This window comes from Setaria viridis, chromosome 9, assembly GCF_005286985.2.
Source record: "Setaria viridis chromosome 9, Setaria_viridis_v4.0, whole genome shotgun sequence".
In the NCBI taxonomy this organism is placed as follows: domain Eukaryota; kingdom Viridiplantae; phylum Streptophyta; class Magnoliopsida; order Poales; family Poaceae; genus Setaria; species Setaria viridis.
Genome location: NC_048271.2, coordinates 8,741,539 through 8,767,248, shown reverse-complemented (window position 1 = coordinate 8,767,248; position 25,710 = coordinate 8,741,539). Strand labels below are relative to the sequence as shown.

The window sequence follows — 25,710 nt, the reverse complement described above, 5'->3', positions numbered from 1 at the left end:
TTTTTTTGAGGTTCCTCGAGGTTGAGTTGTATCACCGATCTCTTGACGCTCAACGATGTCCCCAACGCTAACCTGGGAACTCTCGCGGTCGCGGCGACCATCACCGAGCGCGGGCGCACGCGGGGGGCGTGAAGGCGAGGAGCATCCACACGGCGCCGCACGTCGGGATGGCGAGCGGCAGGAACTATCTAGCAGCCCTCAGCACCGGCGACGCATGCGCGCTCCCCGTGGCGCCTCACCGAACACGCAACTAGCCAGCCGCTTCAAAAGGAACACTCGCTTCAGGATTAGTGGTGCTGGAGAGTGAAGATCATGCTTGGATTATTAGTGATTGCTTCTGAATCACATCATTTTGGTCAGCAACGGATGACATACGGCGGGTTGTGGAAGTAAAGGTCTGTTCGACTGGATTTATAAGCCGGCTGAAAAGCTGAAACGGCTGATTTGTTGTGAGAGAAACATACTGTTCAGTGGCTAATAAGCTGGCTGATAAGCTGAAGCGAACAAAGCTATAGATCGAGAAAAGCACAGGGAACTAGGTCTAGGTATAGGATCGTAGGATTGCCGTCCGTGCCAGCCCGGCAGTGTACGCGTACCATTTTAATATTCAAACTGCGATCCGATCCCGAAGCCTCCGCTCGCACAAAGAGATTCTGTCCGGGCGCCCCATAGCAAATCACTCATCCCACCTGCTCCCTCCACCATCTGGTCCGTTCATCCGGACACGCGTCCACCGATGGACGCACCTCCCCCCCCCCCCCCCCCCCCCCCCCCCCCCCCCCCCCCCCCCCCCCCCCCTCTCTCTCTTCCCGCGTTTCCCAGCTTTTCCCACTGCATAAAGCTGGCTGCCTGCGACGCAGCGAAACCTCCCCACTCACACTCCTTCCCTTCCCCTGGAAGCCTCCGCCTTCACTCCGAAAACCCCAAATCCCCCAAACCCCAGCCGCTCCTCCATGGCGGGCTGGAGCCGGCGCGACGGCGGGATGGGGGTCGGCAACTCCGACAGGCAGATGGCGGCGTCCCTTGGCTTCATCGCCTCCGCCGCCCTCGGGGGACGGACCGCCAGCATGAGTACGTTGCGACGACGCGCCGCCGCCGCCGCCGGAGCGATCCGGGGTTTCTTTGTTTTCGTTTCGTTTTCTGTCGTCCCTTGTTTGCGCCTCGATTCGTCGGGCTCCAGGCCTGCTTGTAGCGGCTGGTACGTGACGCTTGCCGTTCTTCCCCTCCTCGTACAGGTTCCGAGTCGGCGGACGAGATGAAGCGCTCCATAATGTCGTCGGATTGCAACAAGGCGTCGGGGAGGAGCTTCATGGGTGAGATCGACATCCCCCCTCTCACCCTCTATCCTAAAATGGCCTTTATTTTGGTTAAAGTTGTGGGCTCCCTTGATTTTGGTTGAAGTCGTGGGGTTTTTGGTCTGTGGTAGTCGGATCGTGTTTTCCTGCTGTGCATGGAAGAGCGCTCGTGGGTGGGGGGTGGGGGGGGGGGGGGGTTAAGCGTGTCCACATTTGTTCATTTGTGGGGGGCGTGGAGAAGGGTAATTCACTTGGCGATCTCATGCGTTCGTGGTGTGAATTGTGGTCTGGTACTTGTCTAGGACACAAACCACAACTGGTTTCCTGTTTTCTACTTATTAATTTAAGATTTTTGTGCATGTACGTCGAGTTATCCTATTGTTTCCATGCTCCGCTGCTTTTATAAATGGCAACCTCTTAAGCTATGTATTGTTTGGCAATGTTATGCTGTGAGCTGTGAATTTGGTAAGTGTGAACCTTTTCCTGGTTCCATGAGAGCTTTGATCTTGTGTTACATATTCATCTCTTTGAAAATATGGAGTATAGTTTTGAGAAGTTTTTTTCCTTTCTGGTTTGTTTGGGCCCTGTAGAGTTTCTTGACAGAATTACTGAGGAGTCTAACAAGGAGGAGAAACTGGGGCCACTGCATGATGCTGCAGGGAAGGGCAAAATGGATACATGTCAGCACTTGGTGGAGAATCTTGGGTTTGATGTCAATATTCCTGCTAATGATGGCTCGGGTATGTGTTTCCTCAGGTTCTAAGTTAATTAGACGTTCGCTGGTTCTGTAATGTGGTTGTTTCGTGTGATGCGCATCTTAACTGATAGTGTGAATTGTTTAACCTATAATTTCTAATCTAGATGCTCGAGTTTATCTTACCTTATGCTTTGTCATGCAATGTTGTCATGCTATTCATAATGTAAGATTATTATTTTCAAGTATGCACCAAAAGTACCATTAGTTTCTACCGTTACTGTACTAATGTTTAAACTGCAATGTGCCGTTGCTGGTATTGTTTGGTCTAGTTACTGGTCCTCTTCTGTAGGCATATTCTCCATTATTTTGGTTGTTTCTGTAATTACATGGGCCACGCTAATTGGATTCATCTTATGTTAAGAATATGTTTCTGAGTGATACAATATTGCAAAATGGTTTCTCTATGTGATTCTGCTTTTACTATCCCAGGAAAGGCATGTTTTTAAGTTACTAATAGTAAGGCCCAGTATGAGATGAAAATAGTTTTGTGAATTGTTGCTTCGCATGTGCTGAAATTTTAACTGTGGGATAGTATGATGCATTGGTGGGGTTTTTATTCCTTCTCTTTTTCTATGGTAGTACGTAGAGATGTCAAAGATATTACTAAATTGCCTTTTTTGTAACACACATGGCAGGTAAGACTCCTTTGGCTTGTTCAGTGTCGTGCGGCCAAGTTATTGCTGTGAGATATCTTCTTCATAAAGGTGCTGATCTTAATAAGCAAGATGTCACGGGCTTTGCTCCTCTGCACTATGCTGCCAAACGAGGTTACCCTTTCTGTGCATGCCTGCATTTCTGCTCGCACTTATCATGTTTCTTTTTGATTGATCACTGCATAATGCATAGAACTGCTATCTCGTTATAAACTTCTAATGATGATAAGCCATACAGTTCCTGTGTGCTAATGGCATGAATTAGAGCTCCTGCAGATTGTGGGCTGATAGTATCTAAGAGATGGCTGCATAAGTTTGTTACTGTAACACTATTGCCTGTTTCTTTTGTCCAGGGTACGATGGAATAGCACGTCTGTTGCTATCTAGAGGAGCTAATGTTGATGTGAATTCTTCTGAAGGGACACCACTACATGTTGCTGCTGCGCACGGGAAGTTTGGTGTCATGCAAATTTTGTTAGAGCACCATGCACATGTGAGTATTAATACAAACTTCTCTATATTTGCTACACTAGACTTCATTTCCATTATAGTCTTCTATTATATGTTCCTGATTTTGACTTTCAGCTTTGCTCCAGCTGCACTTTTTGTGGAGACTTAATATTTTAGTGACCATATCCTGAACTAGGATGAAATGTTCACTGTACTTCTTTATATTTGATACACTAAACTTCATTTTCATTATGTATTCTTCTATATGTTTGACTTTGACTTTCTGTGCCTCCATGTTTAGTTATACATCCTATATTTCTACCTGCCACTGGTTCAAAATCATGCTCATTGAATCACTTGTTATCAACAACTTTATGCTGCTTTTTAGAGGGTTTCCTTGGTATAACTTTGCGGCTGTTTGTTTTGCGCAATGTGCCCTCCCGAGGGTTACCAAATGGACCGATGACCTTGAAATTTTATCTTTATTCGAAAATTGTCCTACCTTAGGAATTCCTATGAAAGATATATTTCCATTTTAGATTTCAAGTAGTAACTATCTATTGCTTTGACATTGGATATCTCACTAATCTGTATAATTCATTTTGCAGCCAGATAGAGTTTCACCAGATCATTGTACACCCCTGGCTGAAGTTCTCTGTGCTGCTAATGAAAAAGTTAATGAATCTGGTTGCTTAAAGTGCATGAATCTCCTAGTCAAGGTGGTAACAATTTGCTTTAATTATATCTTGAAATATTCCTTTATTGAATTCAGTATTTTTTATGAGCTGTGCTAACAACAGGCTGGTGCTGATTTGAATTCTACGGATCCTGATACTCCATTAGTTATAGCAACTAGCAAAGGCTTAACTGGGTGTGTTGATTACTTATTGGAGGTTGGTGCTGATGCAAACGTTCGAAGCAAAGATGTGAGCTTTTATCTCTTGCTAATTGTTTTTCTTACTTGTTGTTATACGCCTAAACTCAATGCTCTTAGTAGATTAACTGATAATTAATTACGTTGACTGATTTCTGACAATTAATTCTTTTGTGAATAATTTGGATTCATGTTGGAAGTAATATGGATCATGAGCTGTAAGTTCCAAGGCTTTTGTTGTCAGTTCTTTTACTGGAAACTCTTTCATGAATTTTGCCTTATGCATGCCACTAATGAAATGGGTGATGGGGAATGGACTAGGCATGATGTAGATGTAAAGGGATAACATTTTCCAACTCGAAGAGACACAATGACGTGGGCTGTGGCAAGTAGAACACCTATAGGAAGTATCACCTACAGACATGTACGTGCATTAGGCACGTAAGCAAAGAGATGGTAAATTTTCACGTTGTGTAGGAGAAAGATCATATGCCACTGATCAATGGTCTATATAGTTATATTATATACTTTTGATTTTACTTGTAAGGTTGTTCACTGCATTTTTCTGCTGTCCTGGGTCATGCAGAATTCTTTGCGCTTGCTGGTTTGGTCGTTTAAAAGTGGTGTGTGGTGCATTGCATAACTTTTTGTTAAAATTCTGAGGTGCGTGAGTGTGTTTGCATCAGAACTTCCCTCCTGACCTTTATACTTTTTTTCCCTCCATAATGAAAACACACGCAGGTCTGCGTTGTTTGAAAAAAAAATGTGCATTTTAATCTCTTTATTTTCCTCATTTGGTTGAGGATTTGAGGAAACACTTCATCTGTCTGAGAATTCTAACTAGTTGTGTAATAGGATTTCTTTTGTTCTATATATTGCCAATATAAGGTATTACCTTTTGTTCTTTTGTTACATAACAGGGTGGCAGAAGGCCTATAGAAATTGCTGCAAAGTCTGGAAGAAGAGGTCTTGTGGAGAGTTTACTTCCTTTCACTTCGCCCATTCGAACTGTTTCTGACTGGAGTGTTGAAGGAATCATTGCTTATGCAAGATCAAGACCCACGGAAGACAAGGTAAGAATGGGATCCTGTGTTCTCAGTCATCTAGACATTTTCTTTAAATATCCTTTTTCTGTATGAATTAACCTATTTTGCATGTATATCATTCTTTGATCCCTGGTTATTTTGAAGAAAAGATGGATATAAAAAGAATTCGGCCATGGGGAGAAGATGACCCCCTGGCTCTCCCTCCCTCTTTAACTGGTAGGTTATTTAGAAGAAAAGAATGGAATGTAAAAGGAACTCAACCAGGGGGAGAAGATGACCCCCCCCCCCCCCCCTCCCCCCTGGCTTTGCCATAAACAGAGGGGAGTACTAACCCCTTTATGGAGGTAGTCGTAGTAACACGACACGACCTGCGAGAGCACCTAGGTTTGAGTCTGGGTTGGCGGCCTCTCAACCACAATACGGTTTACAGATGGGTCGACTAGCATCATGTTAACCACTGCTTGCAAGGTGGAAAGGGGCATCTGTTCCAGATTTTATTTCATGGCATTATTGTTGGGAGTCAACTTTGTTAGGTTTTAGGGGGTGGACTATTTTTTCCATTGCATGCAGCGCATCGCTGTGCTTATTGCCGCATCACCCCATCTATCATCTCCTGCCAGGCGCTGGTTCCTTCCCTTTTGCCGGTGCTGGTGGGTCAGAAAGAGAGAGGGTTGATGGATGAGAGAGTAGAGTGCCATAGGAATGGAGATTTTTTAGGTGTTCGGGTTACAAAGTAAAGCATGCTTGTTTCCTGAGGCAGCATGGTTAGCAAAACATGCATTCCTGCACCCATGTGCAACAAAAAACACTTCTCAAATGCTCTACAAATAGGTGTTTGTGATATTCCTAAGTTATAACTTGATGGTGAATCCGGTGCTTGTTTGGTGTTTCTATTTTTGTTTATTGCTAAATGATAGTGACCTGTTTGTGACTCACCTAAACTACTACAGTTTCAGCTTATAAATAGTCATTTGTTTGCAGATTTATTCATCATTCTCTTAACCTAGTTGTGTTATAGTATTTTAGTCAATTTTAGTAGCATGTGTGATTTGTTTTGATGTGTCTTTAGTAAAACAGTGGCCTCGAATGAAGGGGCAACTATCTGTGCATTGCAATTTTAATAACAAGTGCTAAGATTGTCACTAGAAAGTCTGAAGAATGTGGTTAGACTTCGCTACTTTGAATGATTCTTTGACTTCCTGTAAAGTTGCTTGGTCAAAACTATTTTTAGTTACTTGATTCTTATAGCTGTGATAGCCTTTTAAGTTTTAACAATCACCTTGAATCAGGGACAGGAATCTGATGAGGATAGCAACATTCAGCAGAATTTACGCGATGAAAGTGCGGTCAGGGAGGATGCTGGTGCATCAAGGGCCTGCACCAAGGTATGCCTAGCACGTATATTTTTATTGGAAAATTGTTTTAGCAGTGGCATGCTACTAAATTTTTTGTTTCATCAGTTGGTTAGGTAATGATAGTTTATTTCTTTTACATTGCCACATGTTCCCTTTATGGATTAGGATAAATTAAGTGATGAAGATAGAAAGGCTCAGCTGAAATTACATGGTGGGAAAGCAGTTTCACGAATGGACTATACTGGTGCTTCAAAATTCTACACTGAGGTATATCATCATGCATTATATCTTTCTAAAAGCACTTCTAATTACACATTACATTGCGCAAACCACACGAATAAGTAAATAATAATACATTGATATCGGTATCCAACTTTTATTGCGTTTTTTATTTCTTATTATCATTACTTGTTTCAAAGACATGAGGTTGTAAACTACCATTACTTTATGGACGTTCGATAATTTGATAAATCAACATGTTGACTTCAGTGGTTTAACTGGTCCGCTTTTTCTTGGATAGAAATGATGGCGCTTATGTTTCATGTAAAAGTGTGTGTTTTTTAACGAACCGCACAGTACAATGTTAGTTTCTATTGATTAGAAGGAAAAATACAAGAACATAGTCCTGGGAGGCTATAATGAGGAAAATGGGGAAAAAAAAGGACGACTACCAACAACTATCTGCCACTATCAATGGCTACCAACTGTTTTTTTAATTCTTACATCAAGCATGAATATTCTGCTCAGATGGTCAGATTTTTACTCATAATAGATCATACTGTGATGGATATTAACAAAAGTGATTTGTCCTTGTTTGATTCTAGAATGACATATTGTGCTCTCATGATTTGGTTTCATCAGGCAATCATGTTGGACCCTGCTGATGCAACATTATATTCAAATCGGAGCTTCTGCCATCTGAAAATTGGTGAAAAAAAGGATGCTCTTGTCGATGCTAATGCTTGCATAAGCCTGCGGCCTGAGTGGCCAAAGGGTTACTACCGTAAAGGAGCTGCCCACATGTCCCTCAAGGTCAGATAATGCTACAACTTGCTAGCCCTGTGTTGCTTTGGGCACCAGACACCATACCTCCCTGTATATCATCTGCTCCAATTTTTTGTCCTTAGGAGTACAAAGAAGCACGTGATGCATTCATGGATGGGTTGAAACTGGATCCTTCAAATTTGGACATACAAAATGCTTACTGGTATTATTCTATCTCTTGCCTTTCATAGTGTAATCACTATTAAAAATTTGCTTGAAATGGTGTTTGGCATTTTCTACACTAGGCTTGCGGTAATCAAATGAAATATGTTCCATTAATCTTCGTATTTCTATGAACGTTCTTTTGCACAAAATATTTTTCATTGTAAATCAAAACATAGTCTTTAGAACAAATTGTACTTCTCACTTTCAAGGTTTCTTAAAGCCAAATCCTTCATATCTCTGAATAATTATGCTGACATTTTCAGGGAGGCTGATGAGGCAATGATCAAGAAACATTCTGCTGGACAAAGTATCTGGCCATTTGCGTAGGGCTTGGGCTGAGTTACCTGCTGGTTTCAGATGTCTCTTTTTGGAGTGGACGGAAGTTTCTTTTGTTCATCACAAATTTATGTATATCATCAGGAGAAAGTAGTACGCTCTTATGGTTCCTTGCTAACCTCTGAAATGGCAGTTTCTGTTGGTCGGACATAGAGAGGGATTTCTAAACAGTACCTGAACCTGCGCTTTTTGCCGTAACTTAAGAAACCGTATTTGGCTTTTCTGTAAGCACCTTTCTGCTTGTGTGTTTGAAAAATTGTTTGCATTTATCGTCATGAACTCATGATCATTGCGGGAGTACTGCTGTTGCAGATGATTAAGCTAGCATGATGCTCTGATAGTTCACTTGCATAAAGCATTATGCTTGGGATGCAGCCATAGTATAGGATTTGTATCAGCTTCCATTGCGATAGTTAAAATGGTACAATTTCATTCTGAGAGATCTGATTGTAGATCAGAAGTGGACCTGAAGTGCTTGAAGTAATGTTCCTGTGCTTACCTATCATTTTTGACATTATGATTTATGAGGGCTACCAGCGTTATCCATTGGGGAACACAAACTATTGGTATGGTTTGTTCCAAAATTTTAAGACACTAGTTTGAAACGTACTGTCATGTAAATTTCATGTTAGTTTCAAATAACAGGTTTCCATGTAAACAGCAAGTTTGTAGAATCCCAGACATGTTTGATGTTTGCAAAGTTGCAAATATCTGAACACGGTTTTTTTTACCAATTAATTGTGTTGGCTAAGCCAATGCCAAAACCCCCCAAACCCAAATCATAGCCTCCGCCGCCGCACGAAGAGTCGGAAAGGCTAGAATGGATCCGCCGCAGCCGTCGTCGAGTAGCAGCGTGGACAAGTACGACTTCTACGCTGGTGTCCAGCGGACTGTTTGTACAGTCAATTCAAAATACCCAACAGTTTGATATTCCCTCAAAGGTCTTGTTTGGGAAGCAGGGACTTTAGCCTTCTCAAATGGAGTGCTAAACTTTAGCGCTGTGAGATGTTTGGATGGAGGGTTAAACTTTAGCACTTTGGTTGCCAAAAGACTCTTTTACTCCTCATTTACCTCCTCTCCTCTACCCCTCCTCTACTTTTTCCTTCTCAACTCACGACACTGCTCTGCTCGGATACGGTGCTATCAGCAAGCCTGAAGTACTTCCTGCGGCAGTGCAAGGATGGTGGCCGTGGAAATTGGTGAAAAACAAAAAAAAATCCCAAGCAATAGGTGATGAGCACGCCAGGCTCCACCTGCGCCACCCACTCCTTCGCGTCATCTTCCCTGTCTTCCTGCGGCGGCGCGGGCATGGCGGGCGGGGATCGAGGCAGCGCCGAAGCAGCCGCACCACAGCCGTGATGAGCTCATCGGAGGTGGCTGTGACGGGACGCAGCGGGGTTGGGTGAGGCGGTGGGGCTCGACGGAGGCCGCGGGGCCGGCCGGAGGCGGCGGTGCCGGTGGAGGCCATGGGGCTGGCCGGAGGCCGCGGGGTCGGACGGATGCGACGGTGCTGGGCGGATGCGGTGGGGTCGGCCGGATGCGGTGGTGCCGGCGGAGGCTGCGGGGCCGGGCAGAGGCGGCGAGGCCGGGCGGATGGCGGCGGGGGTGCGGCGGGAGGAGAGGGACGGAGTGCGGGGAGGGGGGCAACGGAGGAAATTGGTACCAAGGACCACTTTTAGCCCCCTTTAGCCCATTTTAGCACCCCTTGGAGGGACTAAAGGATTGAAGGGGCTAAAGTTTAGCACCCCTATTTTAGCCCTCCTGTTTGGGACTAAGGGGCTAAAATTTGATTAAAAGGGGTGCTAAACTTTAGCACCCTCCCAAATCCTTTAGCCCCTCCAAAGGGTGCTAAAATGAGCTAAAGGGGCTAAAGTGGTCCCCCTATCAAAAATTTCCCTGGTTGCCCCCCTCTCTCCTCCCTTTCACTCCTCCCCGCCAGACCCCACCGCCATCCTCCTCCGCCCGGCACCTCGCCGCCTCCGCCTAGAACCTCACCGCCTCCGCCCAGAACCTCACCGCCTCCGCCCGGCCTCACCACCTCCACCCGGCACCTCGCCGCCTCCACCCGGCCTCGCCGACTCCGCCCGGCACCTCGCCGCCTCCGCCCAGCCTCACCGCCTCCACCCGGCCTCGCCGCCTCCGCCCGGCACTCCGCTGCCACCGCCACCGCCACCGCGTGGATCTGCCTCACCGCGGTCCTTGCCGTTGCCGCGGCCGCAGGGCTCTGGCGCCTAAAGCTGTCACCACCTCAAAGCCTCTGGAGCTGGATCCGACCCCCACGGATGAGGCATCGACTGCCCTGTCCTGCGCGTCGGAGCCGGCCTAAGTGCGCCTTCGCCCAAGGAGCGAGAGGATGAAGCGGAGGAGCACGACGACCGGGAGGATGAAGTGGAGGAGTGTAACACCCCATGTTAATGGAAGCTTAAGAATGTCAATAAGGAGTTAATGATGAGCTTTGGAGCAAAGGGAAGGTAGTTTGACTCAAAGTCAAATTCGAGCCGAATTCGACCGAATTTGCAATTTGGAGTTTCAAATTTGGATAAATTTGGCAAAAATATAAAGTTGAGGCTTGAGGGTATTTAGAACTCAAAGGAGTGAAGCTAGAAACTAATTCGAGTCTTAAACCCCTCAAGAATGTGACCGAAGAAGGAATCAACGGAGTTACTATTCCCCGTCCGAAAAATACGCGAATCAGAAAATCATAATGAGTACCCAACTTTGAAATCAGTTTCTACATAATTTTTCATATGAGTGGGCAAATGTTTTTGAACATTAGTGGAATATGGTCCTTGGAGAAGCTAAGTGAGATGTTGTTGGCCAGAGAAAGTGGAGGACTCAAATGTAAAATGAAATTCAAAATCGGCGAATAAGCAGATTTCAGCCTAGTTGCTGAAATAATATTTTTAAGTCTGAAAACAGCAGTGGATGGCCATGTTTAGAGCAAATTTCAGAGAAATCTAGTGTAAAGGGTATCTGAGTTCTTGTGCAAAATGGAATTTTTGTTAGTTATAGAACACAGATGGATGAGGGTTGAACCATATAGAACAAGTTTGAGCTACTCAAATCGAGCCAAAAGGAGGGCAAATGGTCCTGTTATAACGCCTGATGAAACTGAATCAGAAGATTCAGATACAGTTCAGTTGTGCCCGAACTTGGGGCTTAAAAATTTCAGTCCTAGAGTGATTATCTCGGTATGGGGCCAATCTAGCAATGGAAGAGTGATGATTCCTTTATAAGTTGGCTTAAAAGACATTTGGACCTTGGGATTTGAAATCAATCGATTTTGAGGTCTAGACTTCAGAGGAAAGGAAAGAGGAAAGAAGGAAGGGGGGAGGCGAGCAGGGACAGAGCCGTGCCGCTGCCGGCACTCTCGCCCGCCGGCCAGCGCGACGCGCCGGGCCACGTCCGTGCCCACGCAAGCCTACAAGCTAGCCGAGGTGGCACCCATGCGCATGGTAAAAAATTTGTATATGTACTGCTCCCGCCGTTGCGCTTATCCCTTTTACCGTCACTCTATTTTTCACCGTCACGAGCAGAGCACGGCTGAGCTACTGTCGCCGGCCGATTCCGCCGTTCCACCGCCTCCCGCATCGATTTCTCTCGCCCAAATCCCCACCAGCACCTCGCCAACACCCACGCCTCTCCATTTTCCCAGTTCCCCGCCGGCGAGCTCCAAATTGCTGTCGTTTCTGTCCGCCCACCGCCATCGTCCTGCTCACGATGAGCCCCTCCATGCCGCCATCCTCTCTTCGTTTGGTAAGTTTTCGGTGAGTATTTGGGTCGCTAGGGAGCTGTAGGAGAAGCCGAGGGCCGTGTGTGTGTCGTAGCCATGCTTGGCCACGGCCGCCCGCCGCCGTGGAGAGGCCGGCTCAGGCCGTCTCCCGGGGGGCCGCCGCCGCCCACGGGTGCACCGTGGCCTAGGGGTGCCTCCCCGGCCTGGCCCCGTCGCTGGCAAGGTGCCGGCCGATGAGCCCCGCCCCCCCCCCCCTGTTGCGCCCTGCCTTTGGGCGCAGGGAAGAAGAAGACCCCTGGCGCCGAGGGCCCACGCGCCAGGGAAAGAAAGGAGAGAGAGAAGGGGGCTGGCGGGTAGAAAGGAGGGGGAGAGAGGGGCCGGTCCAAGGGGCCTAGTGCTTGAGAGAGGGGGTAGAAAGGAGGGTAGTGAGAAAAGTTTGACTGGGGGTTTTGAATAATCATAGGTTTTTCCTTTTGAAGATAAATAGTTTAAATCCGATTATCACCATTTAATTCACAAGAAATTCTAGAAATGTCCAAAAATAGTGAAACCAATTTTATTAGGATTTTTTATTTTCCTTTATGCATTAAAATTTTTAAACCTTAGGAAAAATAATAAAATTTAGGTATTTATTTAATGCCTTTTGATTAAGGTATTTAAATAAATGCTTAACTTTTATTAAATGCATAAAATTTTGATTAATGTTTCCTATTCACAAATTATTATTAAATTATAGGAATTAAGTTTTGAGATTAGAAAATATTTATAATGCTTTCCAAAATAAAAGAAAAGGGCTTAAGGTAGGTTAGTAAAGAGATTAAAAATGGGGGGTAGTTTAGTGTTGGCTTGCAACTTTATCACGAAGATAGGTTGTATAGTTATTTGTTGGCTTGCAACTTTATCATGAAGGAAAGTTGTATAGTCATGTGTTCAAAAATTTACATCTCTAACTCCTGCATGTACTAAATCATAGGCCCTGAAGCTCCAGAAGGGGAATTCTTGGAATTATCTGAAGAACCTTCGAAGTTTGAGGAGATTGTTGAGTTGATCCCCTGTGAAGCAGGACCGTCAGACGACACTAACCTTTTTACAGATGAAGGCAAGCCCTGGTGCATCTATGCCTACATACTTTGGAGTTATTATTTCATGTGTCCAATTATTGGTTATTTTCGTTATGAATGTATTAAGTCTAGGAATTGATTGAAACCTACTCTTGTGCATGATCCTACCTTGTTTAGAGGACATCTTTGCCACTTGTTCACCAGTTAGGAACTACCCTATGCTTAGCAATGCTTAGACGCTTTCAAGCAACTTGATTGCGTAACTCTAAGGTAAATTTTGGTCATACATACTAGTCAAGGAAAATAGCCTGGAAATTTGAAATGCAGACAGAAGCTAGAGATGGTAGTTCTGTCTGCCAAGTTAATTTGATTAAGGCCCGATCGTTGTCTTAACCTTCTATCAAGTGAGATTTACCTGGTTGCTTACTGGGTAGGGGACCAGTAAAGCCCGGTAGGTTGGTTGGCTCTCTAATCGGGAATATTTCGTACCCATGCTTGACGTGCTGGAGAATGGCAAGGGCGTAACCTAAAACTCACATGGAGATCAGGCCAGACGTGAGGTCCCATGTGGGGGTGCGTCCCTGAGTTCGGGTAGTCATATTCCAAATTTTGGGTGCGGCTAATCGAAAGGTCGTTATGTGCAACCTGGACAGTTGTACATAGCTGGTGGTCGGGTATCTCCTGCAGGATGTAAATTGATCCGGATCGCCGCAATTCTCGGTTATGAATGCACTTGATCATCGTTAATCATCGTAGTGTAATCCAGTTGAATACAATGTTTTTCCTAAAATTAAATATGTTGTATGACTTAGTTCCACCGGTTGCTAAAATATTTTTCTTCATCTAGACTGGTCAAGTAACAAACGCAATCTGAAATAAAAGATAAAACTAAGGTTTCACTTATAGTAAGCTCTTTCGGCAAAAATGTGAGTCAGCCAGTACACTAAACAGTTATCATTCAGTTTTAGAAAAATATCTATATTGGTTAGTCGGGTTAGTCTTGCTGAGTACCCCGTACTCAGGGGAATCCTTCATTGCTATTTCAGAACCCTAGCAGGAGTCCGCCGAGGGAGAAGCCCCGAAGAACTAGGGTATTTTTACGAGTCTCATAATACCCTAGAAATAAAACTCTGTTGTTTAACTTTTGCCTGGACTAGTTTATGTTTTAAACTCTTAGAACTGCTCTAACCTGCATTGTTAAGTTTGTTTCAAACTATGGTTTGTAATAATTCGCACCTCAATATGTATGTAAAAATGTAATATTTGTTGATACCTTCCCATCGTGGAAGTGATCCTAATATATGGCGATGGATCACATCGTGGATGTTTCGAGGAGTCCTAAAGACACTCAACGGACTACCGAACTTATACTGTTTTAAGTGCGTTTCGGATAATTGCTGTTCTGACAGTGATTAGGCGCACTTAAACCAGTTTAAGTTGGGCGGTTCCGCCACAAGGAGCATGACGGTGATGACACATGCGTGTGTCGGACTCGATCGGAGACGATGACGGGCCCTTTCGAATGGAGAGTTTGCACTGAGTCAAAGGAGGGAGGAGAGGAGGGGTAAAAGATAGGAGAGAAAACAGGGATAAATAAGTCTTTTATCAACACATGTGCTAAAGTTTAATCCTCCACCCAAACACCTCAAAGGACTAAAGTTAAACTTTAGCCCCTTCCTTACAAACAGGACCTAAAGGATTGGGGGGCTAAGCTTTAGCATCCCTTTTAGCCAAATTTTAGTCCCCCCTCCAAACACCCCCAAACTTGTAGAGTACAGACTTGTGCGGTATCATGTCGATTCCTCGGCCAAACTCGGTGGGCTTTAGAACCAGTCCAGTTAACACAGTGACCTCTCAATTTGAGGTATGCTCCCATGCTCGGTCAGCTCATTTTCCACCCTCTCCATAAATTTGGCAACACAGAACTTTACTATGGGCCGAACGAGAATGGGCTGACTACTAAGGCCACTGGCCCATTCATTAATTAGCCTGCCTCCGGTCCTCCCGGCCGGTTTCCACGCGCACGTCCAGTTGCCGCGGCCGCGCGGAGTAGCCTCCCAATATCTGCGCGCGTGCGTGCCGCCGTGCCCCGCTCCCCTCTACTCACGTCCGCGCTCCTTTGCTCTTCATTTACCTAACCACCGCCACAGTGGTGTGTCGCTCCTGGAGTCCCGGTGGGGAGCGCACCCACCCAGGTTCGATCCTCAGCGGGATGGCTTGGGTGTTGCACCGGGATTTATCTTGACTTCACCGTACCGGTCCCAGTTAAATTCTCTGCATTCAGTTTATACAGTTGAAGTATTGCAGTCTGCTATTATCCAAATTTTTTGCATCCTACTTCACTCAATGCATCGCCTAGCTTGTTTTGTGGGTCTGTAATCTGACTCTCCCATTCACTAGATATCCACCTGACGGCTAACGTGCTTATGTAGATTCACCCCCTGTAGTTGGAAGCATTATGATGGTGCATGATCTCACGCAAGTAACTTTACTTTCAATGTTCATGGCAGGTGTGACAGCTTTGCATGCTGCTGCATTGGATGGGAAATTGGACACTGTGAGGTACCTTCTGGACAATGGGGCTGATCCAATATAGGAAATATATGAACCTGGCGAAGTTCCTCTTCACTGTGCTGCAAAATACGGTCTCCTCTCTGCAAATGCTGAACCCTATATTGACACATTTGTTGATGTTTTAGAGAAATATATGCATATATATAGGTCAACAGCTCACTGTTTGTTGTGATAGTGTTTTTGTTTCATGTGGTCATTTCTCACTTTGCAGAATTCTTCATATCTATCACAATGGTAGTCTAAATTTGCTTGCAAGTTTATAAAGGGCAAGGAAAATTGATGATTTTACGAATTTTTGCCTTGTTTTTGTTCTTTTACTGCCTCCAGTCTTGTAACTCTTTTCCTTTTGACTCTGACTGAAATGATGCTCAAAACATCCCTACTTTGCCTTTGGATGCCATTTTGTGGCAATTTAGAGGAGCTCAGAATCAGTTGAGTTTGGTGCTTGAGGTGATCTAGAAGATGGTTCTGTTGTACCATTTAAGTGTCCTCGTGAATCAATATATGTTGTTACTCTGTGCCTACCTGTAACATTGTGAGAACAATTACTTTTCTTTTCCAAAAAATCCGTAACGTATTGTGTGCATTCAAATAGTCCTATCACCAAACATCATCCCTAGTAACGATGATATGAATCGTACATCTTTTAAGATTATATCCTTGTATTGTTTGTCAATTCCTTGTTACATTCGTACTTGACCCTTATATTTCTTATATTAATGGTAAGTTAAGGAAGTGGTAGATATTAACTTGGCTCTTTTTTTTCTTTTTTGATCCAGGGCATGATGAAGTAGCGAGATTGTTGCTTTCTAGAGGAGCTTCTGTTGATGTAGCTTATTTTCATGGCACACCACTGCATATTGCTGCTGTCTATGGGAAGACCAATGTCATGAAAGTTTTATTGGAGCACCATGCAGATGTAATAAGCAAACTCCACGTTTTTTTTCCACCTTGATAAATGCAATGGATGTGTATTTAGTTTGTTGAACTGCACTTCCATCATGGCCTTTTACCTGCCTTTACTGTGTTGTTGATATTCATTTGTCCTTCAAATTACTATCAGTTTAAAATCATTTAAGTCTACATCTTATATTTCCCTTTTATGTGATATTTGTAGGAGTGCTTGGGACTGAAAGGCTATGTTGTTGTTGTTGTTGTATTATGTGATATTTGTAGCTTGAGATATGATGCCAATTGATTTAAAGGTTTAGCATCCCCCATTCTTTTAAACATAACAGAAAATTCTTAATGTACCATGTGTGATTTCTGATTTGATTTAGCACAGCATAATTTTTTTTTACATAATATTTGCGCCAGATTTTCTTCACTTGAAAAGGCTGACCTTGCAGTTAAGCCATCTATAAGATAGTGCATTACAAATTGTCATGAGCTAAGCTTTGTTGTTTCACTCAAGCAAAAGCAAGGATATTTATGAGAAAAGATACATGTTTAATTTCTGTACATGGTAGAGTACTGTTTGAGGTTTTGAGTCAGACAACATTTGTGCTCCAAATTTGGGGGGCAAAATAATCCTAGAATACTTCGCCTCCATTTCTGTTTCAACATTTTGTCTTAATCCTGCTCTATATTAGCTTCAATTTATCTTCATGAGTGGTGATATGTTTCTTTCTTTCCTCCTGAAAAAATGTAGCCAAACAAGGTTTCAGAAGCTTTAGGTACACCGCTGGTTGCAACTCTTAATGCTACTTCTGACGGACTTGCTGAGTCCATTGCATTGAAATGTGTGAAGCTACTTGTCGAGGTCTGCTTCTGTTCACCTTCACCTCATCAGTTCAGCTTGCATAACTGAAGGCGTAGTCCCATACAAAAATGGCATTAATCTATTTATATGCATTGTTCACAGGCACGTGCGGATGCGAATTCTATTGATCCCGACACACCCTTGGTGGTGGCAACTACTCACGGCTTAACTGATTGCATCAAGTACTTGTTGAAGGCTGGCGCGGACCCTAATATCCCAAAAAAATGTGTTAGTGTTTTGGCTCCTTTTCACCTGCTCGTGTTTTTTCTTAAATGCTTGCAGTTTGTTAGTATGGTATGCTTGCTGGTAGCTTTACTCATATATTTTTTCCATAGAGTTATGTTTATGCTTTTTGTTAAACATTTGTTTGCAACTTTATAAAGCATACAGGGGGCAAATTGACACAAACATCCTATTTAAGTTCTAGCATTCAAGGACCTTAGCCATACAATCAAAATGCCACATACAGCATGTCAACAGATAACTGTTTGACACACACTTTTCCAAGTGCTATCCCTGTTGCCACAACTATGCCATGATCAAATGGGTGATGATCCTCACAAATTTTGGTTCTAAGAGTAGGTAGGTTAGGCTTTATTATTACCATGAGATCTTTGCTCTTTAGATTCTTGGCGGATTCTGGGAATTGATCTAAAGTTGGTATTCATTGCAACTCTATAGGGGAACTAGAATGTTGACATGAATTGCGCTCGAGTACATATAAATTTCTCCCTTGATTGGTGCTTCATTTTTGTATTTTTTGCATTGTCCACCATTTCTGTGTAATGAAGATCTACATTATCTTTTTTCAGTAGATATTATATATATATGTGATATCTTCATATACAAAAAAATCTGTTGAATACTTCTATTAAGCTTCCTATATTGTTCTTTTGTTGCTTGACAGTGTGGTGCTATGCCAATAGAAATTGCTGCAGGCCATGGAAGAAGAAAGGATGTGGAAATGCTATTTCCTTCCACTTCTCCCATTCAAACTGTATCAGAGTGGACTGTTGATGGAATTCTTGCTCATGCCAAATCAAAACATTCAAAACCCAAGGTATGATGAACTGTGATTGGGGTGCATACTCCTGTTCCTCAATATGATATATTCTAGAAACTTGGAAACAGCACGAACAGATGTATAAAAGACAATAATATCCACATAGGCCCTTGCTAAATTATGTATTTCTGTACTACTCCCCTGGAATAATTTTTTTGCAATGGAGGGGTATATAAGAAAAGTATAGTCAAATTCATCTCAATTCATATTTTGACTGAAGTTGGGAATATCATTTGGAAGGTAGAAAGATTTCTGTCTGAGAATAGAGGGCCAGGATGAGCTGGATTCATTGGTTTGTCAGTTTTACTGAGAAGTCTGATTTTGTTGTGAATCAGTTTTATTTCTGACATTATATCTTCTGGTAGAATTGGTTAGAAACTGTGTTAGAAACTCCTCTATAGGCAAACAAGGGATGACGATGACTCTCTATTGTTCCTGCAAAAAGTGATATAAAATTCTACCTCTATCCTTAATCCTTGAGCTACCTCTTTGTATATCACTTCCTGCCTAGCATCTCTCTTTCTCTACTTCCCCTGCTGTTCGATCTTCTCTCTTCCATTGCTGTTCCTCTCTTTTCTAGAATCTGTCCTTCCCGACCAAACCACAAATCTCTACTGGGTGCCAACCACACAACATACTAGCACTGCCAAAATGCATCAAAATCCGGTAGAAGGCATGTGCCGCTGCAAGCCAACCAAAGTCTTGGTTGCATCGTGTCTTTTAGCTATTCCCCGCATCTATTTTATTTTGCGCCGGTGCTATCCAGATATCGCTTCCAGTTTCGGTCACCTTCTGTCACCTTCTAGACTCCAAATACGCTGTCTGGAGTCCTGGACACCCGGCGCCATGCAGTTCGCGAACGCAAACTGGAGATGCTGTGCACCGGCGCGCCGTCCGTTGCGGCAGCCTATGCTCGATGGCGCGGCACGGAGGTCGCATCGGCCGACGAGCAACGCAAGGACCGGACCGGACATCTACAAGCAGTTCGAGCGCAAAATGAAAGCCCCGTCCGTTACGGCAGCCGCGGCACGGCGCGGAGGTCGCGTGCGGCCGCCGGCCAATGCCGCCCGGTGCTGACGGGGAGATCACAGCGACAGCTGCCGGCGGCCATCGCGCATCGGCACCGCTTGCGCTTGGATTTCAGCATGAAGAAAGAAAGAGCAGAGCTGTGCACTGCGCCAGTGCGGCGCTAACCTGGACGACTAACTGAATCGGATCATCGATGTCGGTTCTGCCTCCTGCTTCCACCGACGGCCATCCAGAGCAGCCCCGAAGCCATGGCCTCTCAAAGGCTCACATTCCCACGCTGCCGTGACTCCGCGCTCTTTAAGCCCAAAGATGTCCTCTTCTAGGCTTCTAGCTACCAGCTGAAGCAAGACTGTCGAGTCACGCTCTCACTCACAGAGTTTGACCGAGGAGGACAGATAAAACAATGCGAGAGGCAGGAGATGAGATGACTGAATAAGAACAGCGAAGAGATAATGCTACAATACTTGCTACAAAATCACAAAGTATTGAAGACAGCTCTATTTTCCTAATGAACATCGAAGCTTGAATCGTGATTCTAACATCAAACTTAATTTGTTTTAGTATCACATAATATCCACGCCAACCTTCTAAATTTTATGCTAAAACGTTTACAGTGGTTCCAAATTTGATTCAAACACATAAATGCGGTACTATATTTAGCATAGTAGATATTATTATTGTTGTTGTTTAAGTTAATATTTTTGTACAGACGCATCGCGCGTCAATCTGGCATATACAAATACCCCCCGTTTGGATCGTGATTAATAATCGCGATCCGATTATTTACATACAACCCCCTGTTTCGAGTTCTGAATTTCACAGATAGCACCCTGGTCCGGACCAGCTTCTTCCTCCTGCCGTCTGCGACGCGCGACCGCTGCCGCTGCCGCGGCCGTCCTCCCAGCCAGGATTGCGAAGGCCCATCCTCGCCCTCTTGAAATCCGCCATGCCTTGTCTCCAGTTTCTATGGAGGGTGGAGCCCCGGCCGGCTTGGAGGACTCTTCCATGGCCTCGCGGTTTACGTTTTGTCGCCACCGGCGGCGATCCGGGACCCGCGGCTCCTCATCTTGCCAGCAAGTAGAGAGCACAATTCCAGTGGATTTACTGGAGATCTCCTTGACTCCTTCACTGCTGGCTGGGGTGATTATATATGCTCCGTTCACATGTCCGTACAACCTCCTCCCTTTCTCAAACAAAGCTTGGTTGTCATGGAGAAATTTTAAGACTACTGCGAGACTCAGATTGTTCATCAATGGGTATTCACAAACGCAGGGAAAATTTTGACATAAAGACATGTCTGCCATCTCGGGTTATTGTTATCTCTGCAATGATAATTTTGGTCAGGTCTGCAGTTCGTCGATCCTTTTGAAGTTTTCGTTGTTCAGTCCTTCTCATGTGGACTGAAGAGGAAATACTCCGACAGCAGTAGACACTTTAAGGGGTGTTTGGATACAAGGTACTAAACTTTAGGAGGGGTCACATCGGATGTTCGGACGCTAATTAGGAGGACTAAACATGAGCTAATTATAAAACTAACTGCAGAACCCCTATACTAATTCGCGAGACGAATCTATTAAGCCTAATTAATCCATCATTAGCAAATGGTTACTGTAGCACCACATTGTCAAATCATGGACTAATTAGGCTTAATAGATTCGTCTCGCGAATTAGACTCCATCTGTGTAATTAGTTTTGTAATTAGACTATATTTAATACTCCTAATTAGTATCCAAACATCCGATGTGACGGGTACTAAAATTTATGGGGGTGTATCCAAACACCCCCTAAGATGACAATTATTGACAAACATATGTGGCTGCACCTGTCGTTCCTCAATGGTGGAAGGATCAAGGTCTGGACCGAATTTGCTGGCATCAGTGCCTGCAACCCTGAAATTTGCGGGGTTGTTCGGTTGGACTTATAAGCCGGCTGAAAAGCTGAAACGGCTGATTTATTATGAGAGAAAAACACTGTTTGGTAGCTGATAAGCCGGCTGATAAGCTGAAGCGAACAAGCTGTGCAATCCTGATGGACCAAAAAGGTAAGCTATGGATGCAAGCAGATCATCCGAAAACTAATTTGATCATCCCACGAGGAAAAGAAAATTCCAAGATACCTATTTCGCACGCATGAACTCATTTGCACCTGAATTTCACAGGCAGTAACAATTGGGCCTATTGCTAGTGGGCTGGAACAATTAAGTTTTAGATGGGCTGCAAGTTATGTAACCTTCCCCATCTTGTGGAAGTTGTACCAATTCCCCTCACAAACTCTCGCTGGGCGACAATTTCTTGACTGGCGCTAAATGGGCTACCACCAGTTGTAATTAGCCATTAGGCCCAGCGCGATAATTTTCCAGCGGGCCCGAAGCCTAACATAGACTGCACTTTTTTGACACAAAGCCACTGAAGCGACTTTGTTTTTTTGGAACAAAACTGAAGTGAATCTTCTGTATCCCTTTGCCACTCAGTCGCAAATTTCGTGCCATGTCCGTTAGCAATTGACCATAGCCATTCAGATGCAAATATAGCTGCTAGTCCGAAAATGGAAGCAAAAGAATCCGAACTGAGTCCACACTCTACGTCCTGGGCAGCAAGAAATGATTAGTAAAACGAGAAGCTATGCTCTGGACAGGAAGAAATGATTGATGAAAGTTGTTGAATTGGCCCGATGGAACCAGAAAAACGAGCACTTTCAGTTATGCGAGTGTGCTCGCTCTGATAAAAGACACAAGCCACCTGGCTTCTCTGACGACCCTAACCAACAAGAACACGAACAACCCATGAATCAAACAGCACAAACATGATCGCCTCCTCCTCTCTTAGTCGCCGTTCATCAGTCTAAACCTTTGTTGCGTGTGGTTTCTTAGAAGAAAGATATAAATAAAATATCATTCCGTAATACCCAACCAACAGCCGGGTGACAATCTCCATTCTGACTCCAATAGCTAGAAGCTCTTCAGAATTAGTAATAGCCGTCGATCACGACGACGAGGAGGCGCCGCTGGCGCTGGTGTCGTCGTCCCTGGAAACGGCGGAACCCTCGGAGAATTCGTCCTTGTACATCTCCTCGACCATCGGCTTCCACAGCCGCACGCGCGCGTTGATGAACCAGTTCGATATCTGCTCATCATCACCACAAGTGTTCGTGCAGCTGGTGGTTAATCACGCGGCTAATTGCAATGCCAAATGCAGATTAGTTTTATCTGAGCTCAGAGCTGCGCTGTGGAGTAGCAGTACGGACCTGGCTTCTGCTCAGACCGGTGGTCACCGCCAGCTTCAGCTTCTCGCCGTCGTCGGGGTACCTGTTGCGTTGCAGGGACGAGAGGGGCGCCATTGATTACGCTTCAAGCAGCACAGGTGCGTTCACATCATCACATGGCATCGGGTTCGGACACTTACGGGTGGAGGAAGTGGTCGAAGAGCCACGCCCGGAGCACGGCCACGGAGCCCTCCGGCAGGCCCCGGAGCGGCCGCCACGCCTGCTCCGCCCGCGCTGCCGCGGCCAGCTTCGTCCGCCGGGCCACCATCTCCACCATCTCCTCGGTCACCTCCTCGTCGTCGTCGTCGTCGTCGCCGCCGTCGCCGCGCTCCCCCTCCTCGCCGGCCCGAAGCGTCCGCTTCGCCGCGGCGGCGGCGTGGAGCCTCAGCCTCCGCAGGATGGCGCGGCGCAGGTTGCCGAAGTGCCGCGCCATGGCCTGCGCCATCAGGGACGTGTAGGCGGATGCCGCGCCGTCCCCTAGCGCCGGCTCGAACGACGACGCCACGCGCCCCAGCTCGCCGAAGTAGCGCTCCTCCCGGCTCTCCAGCTGCAAGCGATTTGCCATGGATTTTTTTTCTTCTTTTTTTTGTAACCAGCTAATTAAATGCAACGGTAATCTGCTATCGAATGCAACGCAAGAACCGTAACAACATGTTTACCTCGCTGAGCAGGCCAAGGAGCTTGGCCTGGATCCCGTCGCCGTCGTTCTTGTCCGCAAGACGCGCCGCGCGGCGACCGCCGGCGTCGAGCCGCTCCTGCTTCTCCGCGGCAGCCTCCTCGTCGCCCGCGCCGGCCGCCAGGTCGGCCATGCGCACCACCTCGCCCAGCAGCTCCTGCGCCGGCCTCAGGTACCGGGACCCGCGCAGGACGGCCATCGTGGCCGGCGCCGGCGCCGGCGCGACAGCGCACGAGCAGCTGCCGTCGGTGGCCGAGCCGAAAGGGCCGAGAGTCAGGAGCAACGGTCCAGCGCCGTTCGACCCGTCGTCCTGACGGCGGCGGTCGTCGCAATGGCCACAGAGCTCAAGTCGGAAAGGCGCCGGCGGGCTTGGCCGTTCGGCGACGGCGCTTTGGGGAGCAGGCTCATTGGGAGCCCGCTTCGGTGAGCCCTTCTCATGCTGCTTCGCCATGACCATTGATTATTGCTAGCTACACCAAGGACGCGTATTTATGAGCTGTGACCCTGAAACATTACATCACAAACTGCAGAAAGTGATCAGAAACAGTAGGAGCAACTAACCACAATCTATCGATCTGGTTGAACAAGGCAAACAGACGATTGACTGCATGCTCAGACTGTAATCTAAAGCAGTGTTCGTATGATTAAAATTAAGATCCGAGTAAAACAATCTCAAGAACATTCACGAGTTGGAACGACAGCCTCGCCGTTACCTTTGCGTGGTGTGGGGCGGGCCGGCAGTAGAGGTCTGGACCAGGACCAGAGGTAGTCGGTAGAAGCAGCAGCTAGCTAGGCATATATATAAAGTTGCAAAGATAAACGGCACAAATAAAGGCAGGCCAAAAGGGGCTTCGCAGTGGCATATATGTACACAGCCGTGCACACTCGAGTGTGGAGTCCTAGCTTGGTTGGGCTGCCTGCGCCCTGCCTGCCCGCTGTCTGTACTGTGGAGGCTTGGACCATCTCTGGCTCTTTGCACTGAACCAGGATGCACCAAAACCACAGGATCCATCCAATCCAATCTTTGCAACTTTAGTGCAAGCCTCAGCTCCTTTGTGTGCTGTCACTCCAAACTATTACTATCCAGTCTACACTACTCCTTCTACTCAGTAGTGCTGTGATGGTGATTCAGAGTCCAGTCTATCCATCTACACTCTCAGCTGGCTGCCTGTGATGTGTAAGCTTTTCTTGGGGAGAGCAACTGCATACCATGCAATGCTCGCTATCTCTGTGCTCTCTGCCTCTCTCTGTGTGTGTGATGTGTATGCGTGCCGGCCGGCCGGCCGGCTCCGGCTCCGGCTGCGAAGCCATGCATGCTACACCAGCACCAGTACCACTAGCTGGCCGCGCTGGGCTAGGTGTGGTGTGGTGTGGTGTGGTGTGGTGTGGTGTAGAATCTCAAGAAAGGCCGGCCGGCCAGGGCCAGAAGTTCAGAGATGCTGCATGCCGCGGTTGCTGCTTTAAGCTTTACTGTGCGCGTAGCTGGCCGGCTGGGGATGGCCGGCTGCCTGTCCTGATCCATGGAAAGCCCAGATCCTTTTTCTGGGCGCCTGCAGTTGGTTGGGGTGCACATGACATGACAGACTCCTGCATGGCTTCTTCTTCAGCTTGACCCAAACTTGCTGGCGTGCTGCACACCACACCACACACACTGTAGTAAGCATTTGGCCATGCATGGAGAGTACTCATCAGCTGATACTGATAAGGTCACCAGCAAACAGGTGTGAGATGCCCGTATCAAAGTGTGTAACTATATATGGATGTGATGGATGGATGAACACATCAACAGGAACAGCAATTGACCAACAGGATGAGGAAAGGAGTCCAGGTCAAGATGGATACAGTACAGTTTTGGGAGTTGCCTGCCATGGCATTGCGAGCGACGGGGAGTAGACGACTAGTCTAGTCTCGAGAGAGAGGCTGATTGGACGGATCCTAAGAGAGCGAGGTGAGTGATGGGCGCTGTTCGTTTCTGGGGGGCAGCGTGGTGCCTTTTCTGCTGCTTCAGGTGATGGGTATTCCATCGATCTCTACAGTGACGTTCGAGCCTGCACGCGCCTGCTCGACTTGAGGGCTGTGGCTGCTTTGAACGGCGCACGTTTGACCCAGTCCGCATCTCCGACGGCTCTGCCGATACTCTGAAGACAGCGATATGCAGTGGGCCAGTGGTAATGGAATTTCATAGCATCAGACTGGATTTTGCATTTACACTTCGGAAGCAGTTTCTCCGGTGAATCTATTCATCGTGCCAAGGAACTTTTTTAAAAAAAACAAAAAAGAGCAGGAGCACTCAGTTCGATATTACATAAAGACGATGAACTCAAACTTGAGGAACATAACATAATTAAAACTAGTTGATCTCTAACTCAGGGGTGCCACAGGCGGCTTGATGCTGCGCCACCTCTTCCTTAATCAGCCCCAAGACTTGCCCAGGTAGTAAAGTTTTGTGCTCGAAAACCCTCCGGTTTCTCTCCTTCCAAATTTGCCACACCGTGAACATGATGATGGCAGACAAAGATCTCCTGGAGCGCCCAGTGACTTGTTGCAAGTTCCTAGTCCACCAATCTTCAAAAGAA

General features: G+C 46.0%; 2 protein-coding genes across 4 annotated transcripts; one reads left to right on the top strand and one right to left on the bottom strand.

Moving 5' to 3' along the window:
• The first annotated feature begins 876 nt into the window (after positions 1–876).
• Positions 877–8,203, top strand: LOC117836703 (uncharacterized). Of its 2 annotated transcripts, none has more exons than XM_034716178.2 (13): positions 877–1,071; positions 1,236–1,313; positions 1,886–2,035; positions 2,688–2,819; positions 3,059–3,198; positions 3,764–3,874; positions 3,956–4,081; positions 4,950–5,102; positions 6,371–6,460; positions 6,596–6,697; positions 7,292–7,462; positions 7,558–7,637; positions 7,903–8,203. In XM_034716178.2, the coding sequence occupies exons 1-13, from the start codon at positions 954–956 to the stop codon at positions 7,964–7,966; spliced, it is 1,515 nt and encodes a 504-aa protein (XP_034572069.1). In that variant the 5' UTR covers positions 877–953; the 3' UTR covers positions 7,967–8,203. The 2 variants fall into 2 exon arrangements, with proteins under 2 accessions (XP_034572069.1, XP_034572068.1); XM_034716177.2 differs by having other exon boundaries at positions 6,365–6,460.
• Positions 8,204–21,841: 13,638 nt separating this feature from the next.
• On the bottom strand, positions 21,842–24,065 carry LOC117837636 (BEL1-like homeodomain protein 11). Of its 2 annotated transcripts, none has more exons than XM_034717361.2 (5): positions 23,848–24,065; positions 23,118–23,658; positions 22,599–23,005; positions 22,441–22,501; positions 21,842–22,319 (listed from the first exon to the last, which is right to left on the bottom strand). In XM_034717361.2, the coding sequence occupies exons 2-5, from the start codon at positions 23,589–23,591 to the stop codon at positions 22,179–22,181; spliced, it is 1,083 nt and encodes a 360-aa protein (XP_034573252.1). In that variant the 5' UTR covers positions 23,592–23,658; positions 23,848–24,065; the 3' UTR covers positions 21,842–22,178. The 2 variants fall into 2 exon arrangements, with proteins under 2 accessions (XP_034573252.1, XP_034573253.1); XM_034717362.2 differs by having other exon boundaries at positions 23,118–23,638.
• Positions 24,066–25,710: the final 1,645 nt, after the last annotated feature.